Source organism: Patagioenas fasciata, chromosome 5 (genome assembly GCF_037038585.1).
Source record: "Patagioenas fasciata isolate bPatFas1 chromosome 5, bPatFas1.hap1, whole genome shotgun sequence".
NCBI classification, from domain to species: domain Eukaryota; kingdom Metazoa; phylum Chordata; class Aves; order Columbiformes; family Columbidae; genus Patagioenas; species Patagioenas fasciata.
In genome coordinates this window covers 16638388-16653421 of record NC_092524.1, presented here as the reverse complement: position 1 = coordinate 16653421, position 15034 = coordinate 16638388, and the positions used below count along the sequence as shown (strand labels likewise).

General features: G+C 47.1%; 1 protein-coding gene across 1 annotated transcript in view; it reads left to right on the top strand.

Annotated features, from left to right (window-relative positions):
- Positions 1-9982, top strand: part of TSPAN32 (tetraspanin 32) — a 31123-nt gene extending 21141 nt beyond the window's left edge. The window contains exons 5-8 of the mRNA XM_065839576.2: positions 2393-2494; positions 4090-4173; positions 5744-5827; positions 8028-9982. Coding sequence (XP_065695648.1) covers positions 2393-2494; positions 4090-4173; positions 5744-5827; positions 8028-8123 — 366 coding nt within the window. The 3' untranslated portion in view covers positions 8124-9982. The remainder of the gene's footprint in view (positions 1-2392; positions 2495-4089; positions 4174-5743; positions 5828-8027) is intronic.
- Positions 9983-15034: the final 5052 nt, after the last annotated feature.

The window sequence follows — 15034 nt, the reverse complement described above, 5'->3', positions numbered from 1 at the left end:
GAGTTCATGCAGCTGCCAACATCTGGGCAGCTCATGTGCCATCCTACCAGGGTCCTTAGTGTTGCATGACCACCTAAGAAGCTGCTGAGGAGGATATCTGCCTCAGCTGGGCCCTGAGGTTTATTATCAGGACAAAACCCAAATAATCATTGACCTTCCTGCACAGTGAATTGGTTCTGGTGCCATGGTCAGAACCTGCTGTGCTGCTAGGGAGCCTGTGATGGTCTTTGCAGATGAAACATCACTGGAAACAGTCTCATCTTGCCTTGGTTTAAGTTGAATATAGTTGTAAAGTAAGCAGACAGATCTGGCCCAAATTCCCTGCAAAGGAGCATTTTTGCCAGTTTTTATGAAGCTTTGGGGCATGTGTCCAAACAAGGCAGTGGGCTTTAAAGTACCTGTCCCGACACTTCCTGGCCCTGTGTTCAGTAGACCTTTAGAAGTAGTTAAAGTTCAGTACTGCTTTCAACCCTTGGACCCTTGCTTGAACCTACTAACTTACTTGAACCATTTTTAATTCTTTTTTTTTAAGTCATCTAAATTCAGGTCTTTTGGAGTGAAGGCCAGCATCCTGAATCTAATTATAATATGAAAAGGCAAAAATCGCACATGCAGAACCATTATTCTGTGAGATCCATATGTATGTTGTCACAACACAAAATAGTTTTTATTCCTGGATCTGAGGCTGGAGTTGGGATGTTCAAAAGGTTAAGAAGCCGGCTGCTCTGTTCTTCCTTCCTTCCTCAGCAACACAAGGCCACGAGAGCAGGTCAAAAGATTATTATTTTTTGTCGTTATTCTTAATCCAATTCTTCAGTGGAAATGGACACTTTTTATTGAATCCTTTTATTTAATTGGTGCTACTGGAAAGCTAATTCATGTCCCACAAGTAGTTAGAAAAGCCTGGTTGTTTTCCTTTTCATTGGAGTTCAAGGTTTGCTCAGGGGACGGGTGATGCACAAGTCAGCTGATGATCTTGTCCTACTGCTGCGCCGACCCTGCTCAATGCACTCTGGTACACGGGGGTGACAAAATTAGCATCCTCCCTCCTCACTTGTGTGGGGTAGCTCAGCACCCTGCACATTGCTGCAGAGGATTTTTACCTTGTCTCAGAGTATCTGTGCCTTGTCGTCATCAGTCATCTCTTGTTAAAGCTGGTTTGCTTCTGCCTCATCTACTGATTGCTCTGTGGTGGGTGATGGAGCGTCCTGAGGGGCAGAAGCTTTGCTGCAGATAAATCCAGAGAAAACCCCAAGCCCCTCCGCTTCTTTGACATGTTGATAGCTGTGGAAAATCAGCCAATGTCAGCCTTTAAACGTCATTGCTGGTGGCACAGAGCTGAGTTGGATACAAGTAATCTTCTCAACCTACCTCTCTACCCTCCCTAGTTATCAGCCTCTGTTAGTTGCTTGCATTTTGGACAGCCAGAGTGGTAGAGCAATATTGCAGTAACGGCTGTAATCACCTCGAATGACGCCGGTTTCGCCCCCAAGCACACAGCATTGGGGTTTTTCTCCCCTAGAGTAATTTCCAAGCACAACCACTTAAGACTGAGCTGAAAAGCCCTGCTGAGAGATGGCTCTGCTCCCGGAGTGCCCGTCCCTCCCCACGCAGCCACCCACTCCATCCGTCTCACAGATCAGTTTTCCCTCCTGAAAGCCAAGCGCTGCCTGCAGACCTGCTAAGGTGGGTGCTGGTGAGGAAGCGAGGGAAAACAAAAGGGAGAAATAAGGTTTTGACTCTAGGCACTGAAGGCAATTGTCATATATTTTTTCCTTTGAAACCCAAGTGGGAGTTGGCTGGGATTTGTCAAGCTGGGAGTTCTCACACATTTGGTAAATATTTAGTGTCTGATTCACCACTGAATCACTCCATTATTTTTTTGGCTCTATTTAGAGGAACTCCTCTGTCAGTGGGATAAAGCCAGACATCTGAGGTCCTCTCACCTTTTAGTTTTAGCATCTCACAGTCATGTGTGCCTGTCCTCACAGCCCCCAATCAGGAAAGGGAGACAGTGTCCTCCCTGTCCAGCAGAGAGACTTGGAGACACAACAGTCACAGGCACCAGGAGACACTCTGACCCTAAATCAAAAACCGACCAAAAGCTCCAACCATCAGCTGGTGAGACCTTGACATGATTCTGAAGGGTCCATACATAGCAGACGGTGGTACACATACAGCATTGCAGCCTCTCTTATGGGACTTGCCATGCTGGAGATGCCCTTCGGTGTGTGGTGGGTTGTACACTGCTGCATGGTAATCATTTAATAGCTGCACTACTTGTCTTCCTATACCTGGGAGACCTTTTGAGGTGATGCAAGAGGAGCATATTTTCCTTCAGAGGTGACCACAGTCAGTGTTTTGCACATACAGATTTCTGCTTTCATCGCAGGTGGAAGACAGCATGATGGATGTGTACGATTTTGTGTATGAGGAGGTGAGGAGGAACTCCTCCAGCTTCAGGAGGCATGAGCTGACTGCCATCCATGAAGCAGTAAGTTGTCTTTCAGCCTTAACAGAAAGCCTTGCCCTGGGGAATCTTCCTGGTGGTTTCAGCAGGCTGGGGCTGATGCCTGTGCTCTGCCTCATGGATGCTGCAATGCCATTTTGCTTTGGGAACCGACTCCTCCAGCCCACTGTAAAGTCTGCTTTTCCCTTCCTACTCTTCCTTTCCCAGGTCTGACCAACCAGATTATCAACAGGAAAAAAGGGTGACCTACCTGAGCATCGCTCTGGTGCAAGATCTTCAAAGCTTCCACACTGTAGCTTATATATACAGGGGGTTTCAAAGACATGGACCAAATTTGAAAGCACTACTGCTTTGAAATCAGGTCCATCTTTTTGAAACACCCTGTATATTGTCTGTCTTAGCAGACCCTCTGCCATGCTCCCTATCTGTAGTATGAGAAAGTGGAGATACACCTCTCTGGTGTCCCTGGTCAGGTAGAGAGGGGAGACGAATTCCACATTGTCCAGCAGATGCGAACTCGCTTATTTCTGTTTACCCTTGAGCCTGTGGCTGAGGAGCACTGGAGGCTACGTGGCCTCTTGCAAAGCTGGAGACTGCTAGCAAGCTCCCAAAAAACACCACCTAGGATGCTGTTGGCACAGCGGACTTCTCTGTAGCTTAGCAGGTGTGCAAGGGTAGTTGCCCAGAGCACAGGGAGGATGCCTTCCCTCAAAGCCACATGAGATGAGTGAGGATGTCCCCTGCGGTAAGAAACTCCCGAGTCCCCGCTGTGTGAAGGAGCTGCATCTCCTTGCGCAGCAGGCCCTGTTTGGGTAGTAAGTTCATGGCACACAGCAGGGCTGGATGGGAAGGTTAGCTCCACTCACATGTTTCCGGACACCTCCCACACAACTCCCTTTATCATTCTGTGTTTTCTTAAGACATCGTAACAAGTACTTTCCGAAGCTGCTTTCATCTGTGTTTCTCAAAACGCAGAAAAGGGCGAATGTTTCTCATTGCAACTAATGGTGGTGGCCCTTAGAGGCATGACCAGGCATGGTGGTCCTTGCTCTGCAGGTTTTTATGGAGAAGCCCACCCAGAGTCTCCCTTGGCAAGGAGAACCAGGCATGAAACCCAGCTTCATCAGTTGCTTATGTCCATGACTTTAATTGATGGAGAAACAGTCCTTCTACTCCTTTTGTTTTGTTTTGTTTTGTTTTTTTCCCATTCTGCTAGAGCTCCAAGCTGGCCAATTGCCCTTGGTTATAGGAAACCAGCTCCACAGTGGCTGTTGCTGGGGTCCTCTCCCAGCCCATAACAAGCATTCAAAACATGACTCTGTGCATCCCTGTGCACCCTCTGTGAGACATGGTGTGACCATGAAGGGAGGGCATGGCCCCAGCCCAAGGCAGCAGTCCTGGAGGAACACGGGCAAGTTTGGGGCCAGATTCAAACCTCTCCTCCGAATTTAACCTCCATTGCTGCAGTTGTTGCTTGCATACCTACGTGGTTCACCCTTTGCAGCCCTGGTTATACAACCCTGGCTAGGCCAGCAGGGAGGAAAGGTGCCCCATGGCCAGCAGTGGCAGCGAGGCAAGAGCCCCGGTGGACGGCTGGCAGGCCTCTCCCTCTCTTCCAGTTCCTGTGCTGTGGGAAGCACTCTCCATTTGGGGACATGACCAACGTTGAGCACAAGACATGCCCATCCAGCAATGCAGGACAGGTAAGGGATAGATTTCTTCCACCCCACACTGGGGTTTTACTGCTACTTCCTATCTGTTAAAACCTCACTGGTGTTTATGTGTTAATGAGAGTTGTGGCTTTTTTGTGGTTTGGGGTTGCTAAGTGTTGAAGTTTGTTTTGTTGGGGTTTTGTTGTTGCAATAAGAAGGTGTCTTACCTGCTGGAGGAGCCTTGGTGGATCAGCAGGTCTCAGACCTGCAGATGCCCTTACCTGTGCAGCCCTAGAAAGCCTTCAAAGTGCTTGAGTTTGCAGCCTGTCGCTTCCCTCCAGCTTGCTCCTCATCTCCTGCACGTGCACAGAGTGTGAGATATCACAGCCATGTGTCTGAGCTCAAAAAGCTGCTGGACTTTTCCACATAACACTAGTTTCTGAGGCTTAAAAGTGTTCCACTAGCAGCAAATGTGGAATTTGCTGTAATTCCTTTTTTCCAGGGCATTAAATAGGCATTAAAATGAGAAACTCATGAAGCAAGATGATGATGCCCAGCAGTAGCTTCATCAAGTATACTTCATTCCTCCTCTTTCCAGTATCCCAGTAAGGCTGACAGAGAAGCCACCAGTATGAGACTACCTCTGTGCTGAGGCTGTAATGCAGACTTCATACCCTCTGAGCAAATATATTGTATGATTATTTTTCTTCCACTGGAGTAGCCAAATCAGCTGAAGTATGTTGCTTTAGCTATACAAAAATGTTGTTAGGTGAATATGTCAAGTGCTAACAGAACGTCATGATGTGCAGGCACGCGTCTGTCCACAGGGCAGTGTTGCAAAGCACTGCCTCTGGGAATGCCACATCTCAAAGCAGGGTCAAGTTTGTCTCAAAGAACAGGAAGGGAGAGCAGAGCAAAACTGGGTACTGTATGGGTGGCTCTGTTCCCCCCCTGCTAATGGTTTGCATTTCCTCCAGTTGCAAGCTGTGGAGGTGGGTGGGAGGATGTATTTTGCAACCTGGGGAACCGCAGTTTGCTAACTGTAATACATTCACTCTCTGGCTTTGAGCACTCTTACCTCGCTCTGAAAAGCACTTCATCAAGGGCATGCTCTTGCATTTTTTAAATGGCTCTCTTGGCTAACACCTCCTGGATTTCCCTGGGGCTGCTGGCATGCTTAAGGCTAATGTATATTAATGCTTGAGACACCTTGTGAAATTGAGCTGTTCATTAGTATCTTTGGGGAATGTATTTAGCATTACGATGTGCTCTGCTTTTCCAGCTTTCCATTGCTCTCTTTCCATTTTCCACTGGTTGGAAACATAAAGCTTATGCATGACCATGCTTACCTGTGTACCTGCATGGCCACCACAGTCCAAAGAGCATCATACCAAGAAAATTGTAGGCATATTGTAGAAACAGAAAATGTACCACAGATGTTTGTCTTCCCAAGTTGCAGCAAGCAGCAGAAAGGAGAGTGGTCCACGGAGGAGCCCAGCTGTGCAATGCTGCATCCCCCTCTTGCCTCCCTTTCTATCTGGGGTGGTGGCCAGTGCTGTTGGCGGACAAAACCCCCCACTTTGCTGATGCTGTGCTGCAAGGGGTGTCTCTCTCCTCCCAGGACTGCCTGCAAGAGATCCGAGACTTCCTGAGGAAGCACATGGACTTCATCTCCACACTCCTGGGTGTCACCATCGGCTTCATGGTAGCTATGTCTGTTCCTGTGCATTTTGGCCCAAAGGGGCAGGCTCCCGTAGGCGAGGCATATCCTATATTAGCACCCAGAAGCTAAGATTTCAGATTATTTTAGAGACCACCAGCAGAGAAACAAGTGGTGGTGGATACCACCATAGAAATTTAGAAAGACCGAGGACCTGTCTCGGCTAGGCTGATGGCCATAGGGGTTTTCTTGCAGGAATAGGCTTGCTGCACAGTTTTTCTGCCCAAACTAGGCATGGCAGCAGGGAGCAGTGGGAGTGGGGCTGCAGCAGCATTTGCATTTCACCTGCCCAGACTTGCCTGCACATCTCCCGCAAGTGAGAGGCTATGTCACCTGGAACAGGGCTCGCAGATCAGGTAGGAAGCCAGCAGCAGTTGTGGAAAAGGAGATGCAGGAAAATCTTTCAGGACACTTGCTGCCTCTCCTTGACCAGCACTCACCAGCTGCCTTCCAGTTCAGCCTGGGAAGTTGCTTTGTGTGGCTGGGGCTGCAAGGCCTTGAAAGCCAATGAGCACCAGCTGGAGAGCTGTGCAGAGAGGGCAGGTCTCATCCTACTAAGGAGTACTAACGAACCTCAAACAGGTGCTTCTTGGGCAGTGGATGGGTGAAGCACATAAGGAGCAGGCTGCAAAGGAGAGGAGCAGTGTGTCGTCTGAGCTCCCAGGTGCTGTATTGGGATCTTGCAGAGGCAGGGTAGGATCATCTTCAGAAGATGGCTTCTGTAGAAAGGATCTGTGTTGAATTTATGAGTCTTATTTTGGGGAGAACAAAAGAAAAAATGAAACGCTGCAAGAAGGACATGTCCTGTGGTGACGGGGCTCCGTGGCTGTGTGGAGACTGTCCCTTCAGAGCTGGAGAGTACCACTAATTAAAACGAGCCTGCTTGTATGCCCGTCCACTATTTGGCAGAGGTATATCACTGTAATTACCTCTACACAAGGGCCCTGCATGTGTGGTGAAGCATACCAGAAAAGACTGCACACCAGGAGTCTTGTTTTTTCACCATGAAGGGAGGTTTGGTCTGCTGTGATATCTACATGCTGCTCCCCAGCTGGGGTTGCCTTTCCTGACTGTGTAATTGGAGATTGTTTTATTACTCTTGTCTGCCTTGGCAAAATTATGGGTTAGAAGACTCTTGTCCATCTAAACAAAACCCAGAGGAACTAACAATACTGTATTTTATACTGCCAGTAGTAAATTGGGAAAACCATCAGGCATTGCTATGGGGCTACAAATGTAAAGTCATGTGGTGTCGCCTTCTAATTTTTCTCAGGTATAGGAGGAATATCATTGCAGCTATATACAGACAAAATTGGGAGCATTTTTATTATCTCTATCTTTTCTTCACAGCTTGATGCTATAGCCAGATAAGGTGGCTGTCTTTTGAAGTGTCTGTGAGAGGAAATCTCGCTGCACGGTTCACTATTGTGATGGCAGGGTGCAAAGGAAGTGCACGATGAGGGCTATAGCTGCTCTGATGTCACTGTCCCTTGGCCAACAATGCACACATGTCCCCAGATCAAGCCACAGGCAAAGGCGCTTGCACGTTAAGACAGGCTCTTAGGAAAGAGCACGTTGTTGCAGCCCTCGTTATCCTTCCCACAGTAGCCTTACCTTTGATATGTTGCCTGTGTAAATCCTGATTTGTGATACCAGGCGGACTATCTCAAGACAGAGGAAGCATACTGTCCTCTGCATTCACTACCATGCAAATGCCGGGGATGGGGTTTGGGTTTTGTTGGGTTTTTTTACTCCAAACAATACATGAGGTTTGGTTTGGTTTGGTTTGTTTTCTCCCTGTGTTATTTCTGCAATAGGCTATTATGAGAGAGATATGTTTGTTCACATAGGGGAATGTTTTTGTGTCAGGAATTTGAAATCTGAATTTCCTGGTGTCATCTTGTTTCTTGGTATTTTTAGGACTGGGTTTGAGCCGTACTATGTTAATTCCCATCAGATGTTTTATCCACATGCATTTGGGTTTTTTTCTCCCCTGTTGGAATTGGTGTTCACGGTTTTACTGAAAAACAGCTCTGTTTTAAGAAAAAAGTAACATCCTGATACGTAAATTCAGAAGTGCCAAGTAGACTAACAGGGAACTTCTATGATTGCTTATTTGCACAGACAGAGCATCATGATCAGTTCAGCATTTAATTGTGTGCCCATCTAATTTATTTCCTTTTAGGTTTATGGGATGATTCTCACTTCATTCCTCTGGTTTTCCATCCACTTCAGCAACAACCTGGACCGTAAAGGCAAATACATCCTGCGAGAAAGGTAGAAAGCCACTGCCTGGGCATCCCTACCAGGTAGAGCCAGCTCTTGGCATGGGAAGAAGTCTGAAGTCACCCACAAAATCCCCTGGGAAGGTGTTGTGTGGGGGCAGACAGTGGAACACACGTCACGCGTTTCCCCTTCCTGCACTACTGGCTGTCATACATTTCTGAGCTGGTCGGGGTGGACAATGCTCTGCAGAGGAGGAGGAGTCCCACGTCTTGCCAAAAATGGGCAAGGACTGAGACATGCACCTGGGCTCAGAGGCACAGATCCTCTCACTAGGGGACACAGGTGCTGTAACTCCATAAGCAGGACACAAACAGCCCCTTGGGGAAAAAGAACAAAAAAAAAAAAAAAAAAAAAATCAGAGAGAAAAGCCTACTAAAAATCCCAACATTAAACCAAACTTCTCCTGCACTGTCATCTAAGCACTTCGCCGTGACCCCCAAAGATGCCATGTTACTAGGAAGACGGATTTAGATCACAGCCCAGGACCGATCTTGTGCTATCAGCAATTACAAAGACACGAAGTGTGTCATTTCTGATGGGAAATGTGCTCTCCTAGCTTGGACACTCATAATGATTGACTTTGGGCATGTTTCTGATCATGCTTGAGTATGTAGGCATCCAATGACCATCGACTGTTTTTCCGCTGTTTTCAAATATTGACAGATTTATAGAGCTTTTGATAGAGATCAGGAAAAAGATCAGTGCATGAGCTTTTAAACAAATGAACAGCAGAAGGACATATCCCCTCTGTAACTCCTCCTTGCTAATGCAATACACTATTAATTTTTAATTCTTAGGATTTAGTCAACCTCCGAGGGCATGATACCACACTGATTTCATAGGAGCTTGTTCAACTTCCAGCCTTAGCTCTGTGTTTATCTAGATTTACTAACCTACTGTGCTGCTGTGCAGCACAAAAGGACTTTGATATTGCACATACACACAGGACTGAAGTTTAAATCTGTAAGAGAACAGGACTGATCTCCAGCCAAGTCAAACAATACAACATCCAACTACACGTCCTCTTTACATCACCTTATCAATAACAAACAGAAATCTAAAAAGCCTCGATCAGCTGAAGAACTCCGCTCTCCATCTAGCTCAAACAACAGCTCCCTGCTGTGCTTTGCCCTCATTGCAAGGAGGCAGAGCAACTTCTGAGCTGAAACCCATCACTGCAACAGATTTAGCACCTGCTGTAATCTATATGGCTATGTGAAATGTCTGTTGAACCAGAACCAGCTCTCACCCCTCTCCATCATTGTGGCTTTTAGACATGAAAAACAGTAAGTAGCAGCTGTTTATTAAGATGAACATGGAAACCCCCATACTGATGTTCAGGACTGGTCCTAGTACTCAGCTGTGGGCTTGCTTCATGTACAAGAACAGTGGTATAGCCTGCAGCACCTTCCCTATCTTGGTTAGCATTTTAACATGGCTGCAAATAATCTTGCATTGGAAAGAACTGCGTTGAGGAAGGGGAAAGGGCTATTGCTCCCAATCCCTTTCCCTTGGGACCAGTGGAGCTTCACCATTGACTTTGCCGGAAGCAGAATCAAATTCAGGCTGCTCCAAGTGTTACTCAAGCTACCTCTTGGCAGTCACCAACATGCCTCAGTCTTGCAGGGATTTAGTGGTGATATACACTTGCCAACATACCTGCTTTCTAGCAGTAGGGAAAGATTCGTTTTTGTGTATGTATGTACTATAAAGTATATTGCTCTCTGGAGATAAACAATCTCCATTGTGAGCTCCAGCTGCTATTGTCCAGGTCACTGCTATTGTTATTCCTCATGCCAGCTGGCAGCTCATGTGACTTATGGTTGCTTCAATAAATATGAATTCCTTGCAAAAGGCCATCATTCCTTCTCTTTTTCTGCCATGCATGGAGCTGCCTGCATTGCTTGGAGGTTTGTGTCATGGAAAGCCTGCAGTAATCCTTCATGTGCTGGGAGGAGATATTCCCTGGGCAGCTGGTGGTCACCTATCCCAGCAGCACCCAAGAGCGAGAAGATGGTGTTGATCCTTTGAAGGAAAAGGAGCCACTCATCAGTCTCATCCTACCCTTGGCCAGTTGCTGGCAGAGCAGGCATGTACCTTGTGAGGAGTTATGCAAGCAGGGGCAGGAAAAAAAACTCGAGGACAAATGTAAGCAATAAAGACTGGAGTGTTTGTATGAAATAAATCTCTAGTGTTTCACTTTTTAAGCACTAGGTAGTTAAGTTTTGCCCACAGCTCTGTGTTGGCAGGACAACTGATAGTGTTCTACTATGGAAAAAAACACTGGAGATGGAGCAAATGAGTGGAGTGTATGTTATCAGTGTGGGTTACCTGGTTAAGCTTCATAAACTTTAAAGTCAGGTAGAAAAGATCTCTGTTAAAGCCTCACCACCAGGACTGCTAAAGCTTTGGGTGCGCTTCCTTCCCCGGTCAATTTTTAATGGAAAGGGATGATTAGGGACAGTAGTTGTATGTATATGTAAAGAAACCTGAAAGTGTGTTATATCCCCCCACCCCCAGGTCTCATTTCCCTTGAACCCCTTGTAATCACTGCAACTTCACCAGAAGCAGCAGGTGCCTTTCCAGCACTGGCTGTGCAGGTGTGCATAGCTCCTGTTTTCACACCTCTGTAATGATTTCTGTTGTGGTGGTGGCAGGGATAAGAACATGACCTGCACCAAATAATCTCACAAAGGGATAATACATCTGGAGAGTGGTAATTTCTTCTTCGCAATAAGCAGCAAATTGGAAGCATTGTGAAATTTCTTGTCCCAGGGAGCCAGAAACCCCTTCCTTCCTCTGATAGCCAACTGTGGAGTTAAGGTAGTTTTCTTTCTTTCAAAATACTCCAACAAATTATAATTAAAGAAAACAAACAAAAAAACCCAGACTTGTTCTGTATGTACGCACTGGCCATCTCATGATCTTTATTCCCATTTCACCCACTGCTGGCGTTCCCCTGCAAGGAGCAGCAGCCCGAATGACCGGGTGGCAGAGTGATGCCCAGCTAGACACTGTCCTCTACCAGGGCTCGTGCTGTGGGATCCTCCTGCCTGTAATGGCGTCCTGTTGTCATGTTCAAGAACAGGAAAGCGGATACCTCTGACTCCTCAAATTTTAGAAACCTGTTGCAAAAAAGTGTAGTGTTACCTTTATGTTTGCAGTTGTAGAATTGGCAGTGCCCAGGATGGAAGCTGTGAGGTAGGTGTCTGTCATGAGGGGTTTTTTACACCCGTGCCAACAAAAAATCCCTGTCCTGCAGTTTGCACTTACTAGTCTCTACTTTGCTGCTCGCTATGGCCAAATTACAGCTCTTGTGTAACCAGAGCAGAACCCCAGGAACATATTTGTAAGCGCTGCTGAGATTTACCTGGTGTTGAAAGAGCAAGAGAGAGATTTTGTTGGGATAAGAGCACAGAGCTGAATAGTAGGGATGCAAAGCTGGCAGCCAGGCTAGGAAACACCTGCAGAGCCAGCGAGCCTTCCCAGGGCTTGCAGAAGTGGAAGCTGGTTGTTATAAGCATATCAACACTCAAACTGGTAGGAAAGAAATCACTATTTATGTAGGAGGGATAAAAAAAGTTTAAGAGAGACCAAAGGTGCAAAGTTAAGTATTTAATTGTGAATTGGCGCAATTTTGTTGTCAATTAAGCTCCAACAATTATCTGTTAGTTCCACTGAGGTCAACTGGGCAATTGCAGTTTGATCTCTCTATGGATATGAGTTAGCTTGTGCTCGTGAGTTATACTTTTCCTTTGATTTTAGACAAATCCCAAGTCCTATCTGAAGACATGAGAAGTGGGAGCAGCCTGAGGCCAGGCAATTACCTACACGGTTCAAGAGCATCAGCCAGTGGCAGTGACAAGAAGCCTTTTGTGCTGCTCTCCATCCTTCACTGCCCACGCATCACTTGGGTCCTGCCAGCAAGAGCATTAATTTCCCCCAAGGCCTTACATGGGGCCTCGGAGTGCCCATGGGTTGTGTGACTACAGCTTGTTTAAGAACCAGGGCAGAGTTACCAGCACCTGCTCTGATGGCAGCAGATACCACTGTTTCAATGTCCTGCTCATGCAGAATTGCAGGTGAGCAGGGTGCAGCTTTGCACAGCAGCCGAGGATGCTCAAGGTTTCTGCAGACTGGGTTCTTCAGTACCTGGGAAAAACCTGAGGAACTCAGACAAGTTGTGGAAAGCACAGGATAAGCGATTTACTGTTTCTCTAGAGGGATTCAGTTGTGAACCAAGTGGGAATCTCTCAGCGTTGTGGTGTGCTGGCTTGGCTCCAAAATGTTTTGTTATTTCCTGCCCTGTTGACTGTGTGTCTGCCAGTTCCCACTGCCATCAAAACACAACTTCCTCATGCCACAGCTCCTTTGCTGTGCAACTCTGATTCATGCCTGCAGCGGGATCCTGAAGGAGGGAGATACTGCTGACCAAGTCCTTCCAAAACTTTAGGAACTGGCAAAATTAGATAAACCTTTGCAGTGCTGGGGTGGTAAGGAACCTCCTGTCAAGGTAGAGCTGCATTTCTGAGCTGCAGACATCTAAAATAGTTGATAGACATGTTATTTTTAACCAGGTGCAGAAGCAAGCATTTGCAAAAGCAGCTGGCTATAATTCTCCTCTAGAAATGCAGTCAGAGGTGGTAGGTGCTCCATGCAGATCTTCACCAGCACAGCTGAAGGCAGGTAAGGTCTGAAGCTGCTTTGAATACACAATCAGATGACACACACCCTGCAACTTTCACATGAAGTGTCATTGAAGTTCTCTCTTTTAGTAAAATGCTATACCGGAGTGAAAAGGGATTTTTTTTTTTCTTAACTGCATAATTCCTCTTCTGGGAGGCTGAGCAGCCAGCAGAAAGATCAACGCTGTCTGCCGGGAGCCATTACAGGGGTGGGACAGTGGGGGAGAGTGTGGAAGTGAAGAGATGCGAGCCTCAGAGGCTGTTTTGGAAAAACACAGGCCATGCATGTTTTGCAGCTTTCAGCCATCGCTGCCAAACCCATGACCGGTCACAGGCCTGATGGCGAGGCTGCTCTGCTCCCCATCATGCCGCCTCTCCCGCTCCCAGCATAAACCCAGTGCTGTCTTTAGTCATCTGGCATCTTGGGGGTCTGTCAAACAAATCAATGCCTGGAGGCAAGCTACATGTCTACCGCAGCCAGGAAGATCGTGAGGAAAAAAAAAATACAATCTCTTTATCTGGAAGAGACACAAGGTGGTCACTCAACTTGCGAGGAGTCAGCACATCTTGGGAGAAACACTTTCAGCCAAGCCCTGAGATGCCCACCCACAGCTAACACCCTCCTGTCTGCCAGATGCTATTCCCTTAGACTCCAGCAAGTGGAAAGGAAAGGTCCTTCTCAGCATTTTTGCCGGGCAGATGCGTATCCCTGCATCGCCCTCCCTGGATTCGCTGGCAGCCAGCTAGCTGGGTTGTTTATGTTGTCCCACAGCAAAATCCCCCCTCTCTCCTCTTAGCGTCACTAAGTGCTATTGTTTAACCCCCATGTGGACCAGCTTTCTTACGATCATGCTTGCTTTCTTTTTAGCATCATTACATCAGCAATAAGCTATTCCAGTCTTTATTCACTTACTAATGAATTATACATTGATTATACAATGGCAGCTCTCTGCATCAATGGGCTGGGCTCTTGCTCTCCCACATGGCATCTCGCAAAGCACAGCTAAGCCCAGCTGTGGCTCAGCCCTCTCTGATGCTCTGAGAAAAATGAATGTTCACTTTCTGGGCTGGTGAGCAGTGAAGAGGGAGTGCCTGTGTGGGGTGGGGAAACCCACTCGAGTTTGCTCTCCCTCTGCTGTAGCTCCAGTGGGAGCTGATGCTGTTCTTCCCCACTGCCCCCCTCTTCCTCCTCCTCCTTATATAACCTGACCCATCACCATAGATACATTGATATAAATATTTAAAGATGGCAGAGAGACAGACAGCACAGATGGGAACCATTTGTTGAGTTTATTAGAAACAGAAACTTCAGGCACAGCTACAGGTCTCTGCTTGCCACAACTCCCCTCTGAAGTCTGCAAGGCAAACATGACCCCCAGGCTATCACGGCACTTTGGCTGAATTTGCCGAGCCAGGCACGGGGGTTTTCGGATGAGGAGGCACCAGCTGCTCTCACGGGGACAGCGAAAAAATGTCCTCTTAGACACATGACTGAGATTCTTAGTATTAGTTAAAATTACTCAAAATGAAAGCACTGACTGGCTCCCCAGGTGTGCAGACTGGTGTGTCCTAGGGTGATGGAACTTCACCTTCCCACTGCCATAGGCCAATTCTTGCCCTGCAGGTTGCCCTTGCTTAGGTCCCTGCCTTGAAAAACAGTATTGCGTGGTGTTGGCTGCCTAGGAAGTTTCTCTTCTGTGTTCTGGGACTATTCGTCTCCTGCAGGATGGATTTCTGACCTGCTTTTCATGCACCTCCAAAATGCCCTATTTAAAGATTTTTGGTGATGCTGCTGTTGTTTTTTCGTTTTGGTTTGGTTTTTTAATATCATCACAAGTACATTGGAAATCCAGCCTATTTCTGTCATATTTGCCACAGAAAATAGGTAGGAAGTGGTGGTTAAAAGCTAAATAAGACCTCACCTGCAAAACTATGTGCATTTTATTACTACAATTTGTCCATCATTTTGCACTGGCTGTGAGGAGGGCAAGGTGATTGCCACACAAATCCAAGCTGTGCAGCCACAGTACCACGTCGGTTGCCATCCCGTGATTCTCAGTAGACAAGAGACCCCCATTTACTCTCCCAAATCACCCAGAGAGCCTGGGTGTTGGGTGTGTAGAGCCTACCTTGGTGCTAATTTTTTCACACTCTGGGTGCCAGCTCTCCAGACACGAGTACCAGGTAGGAGGATGTGGGTCAGTTCTCTACCCTCATCCGC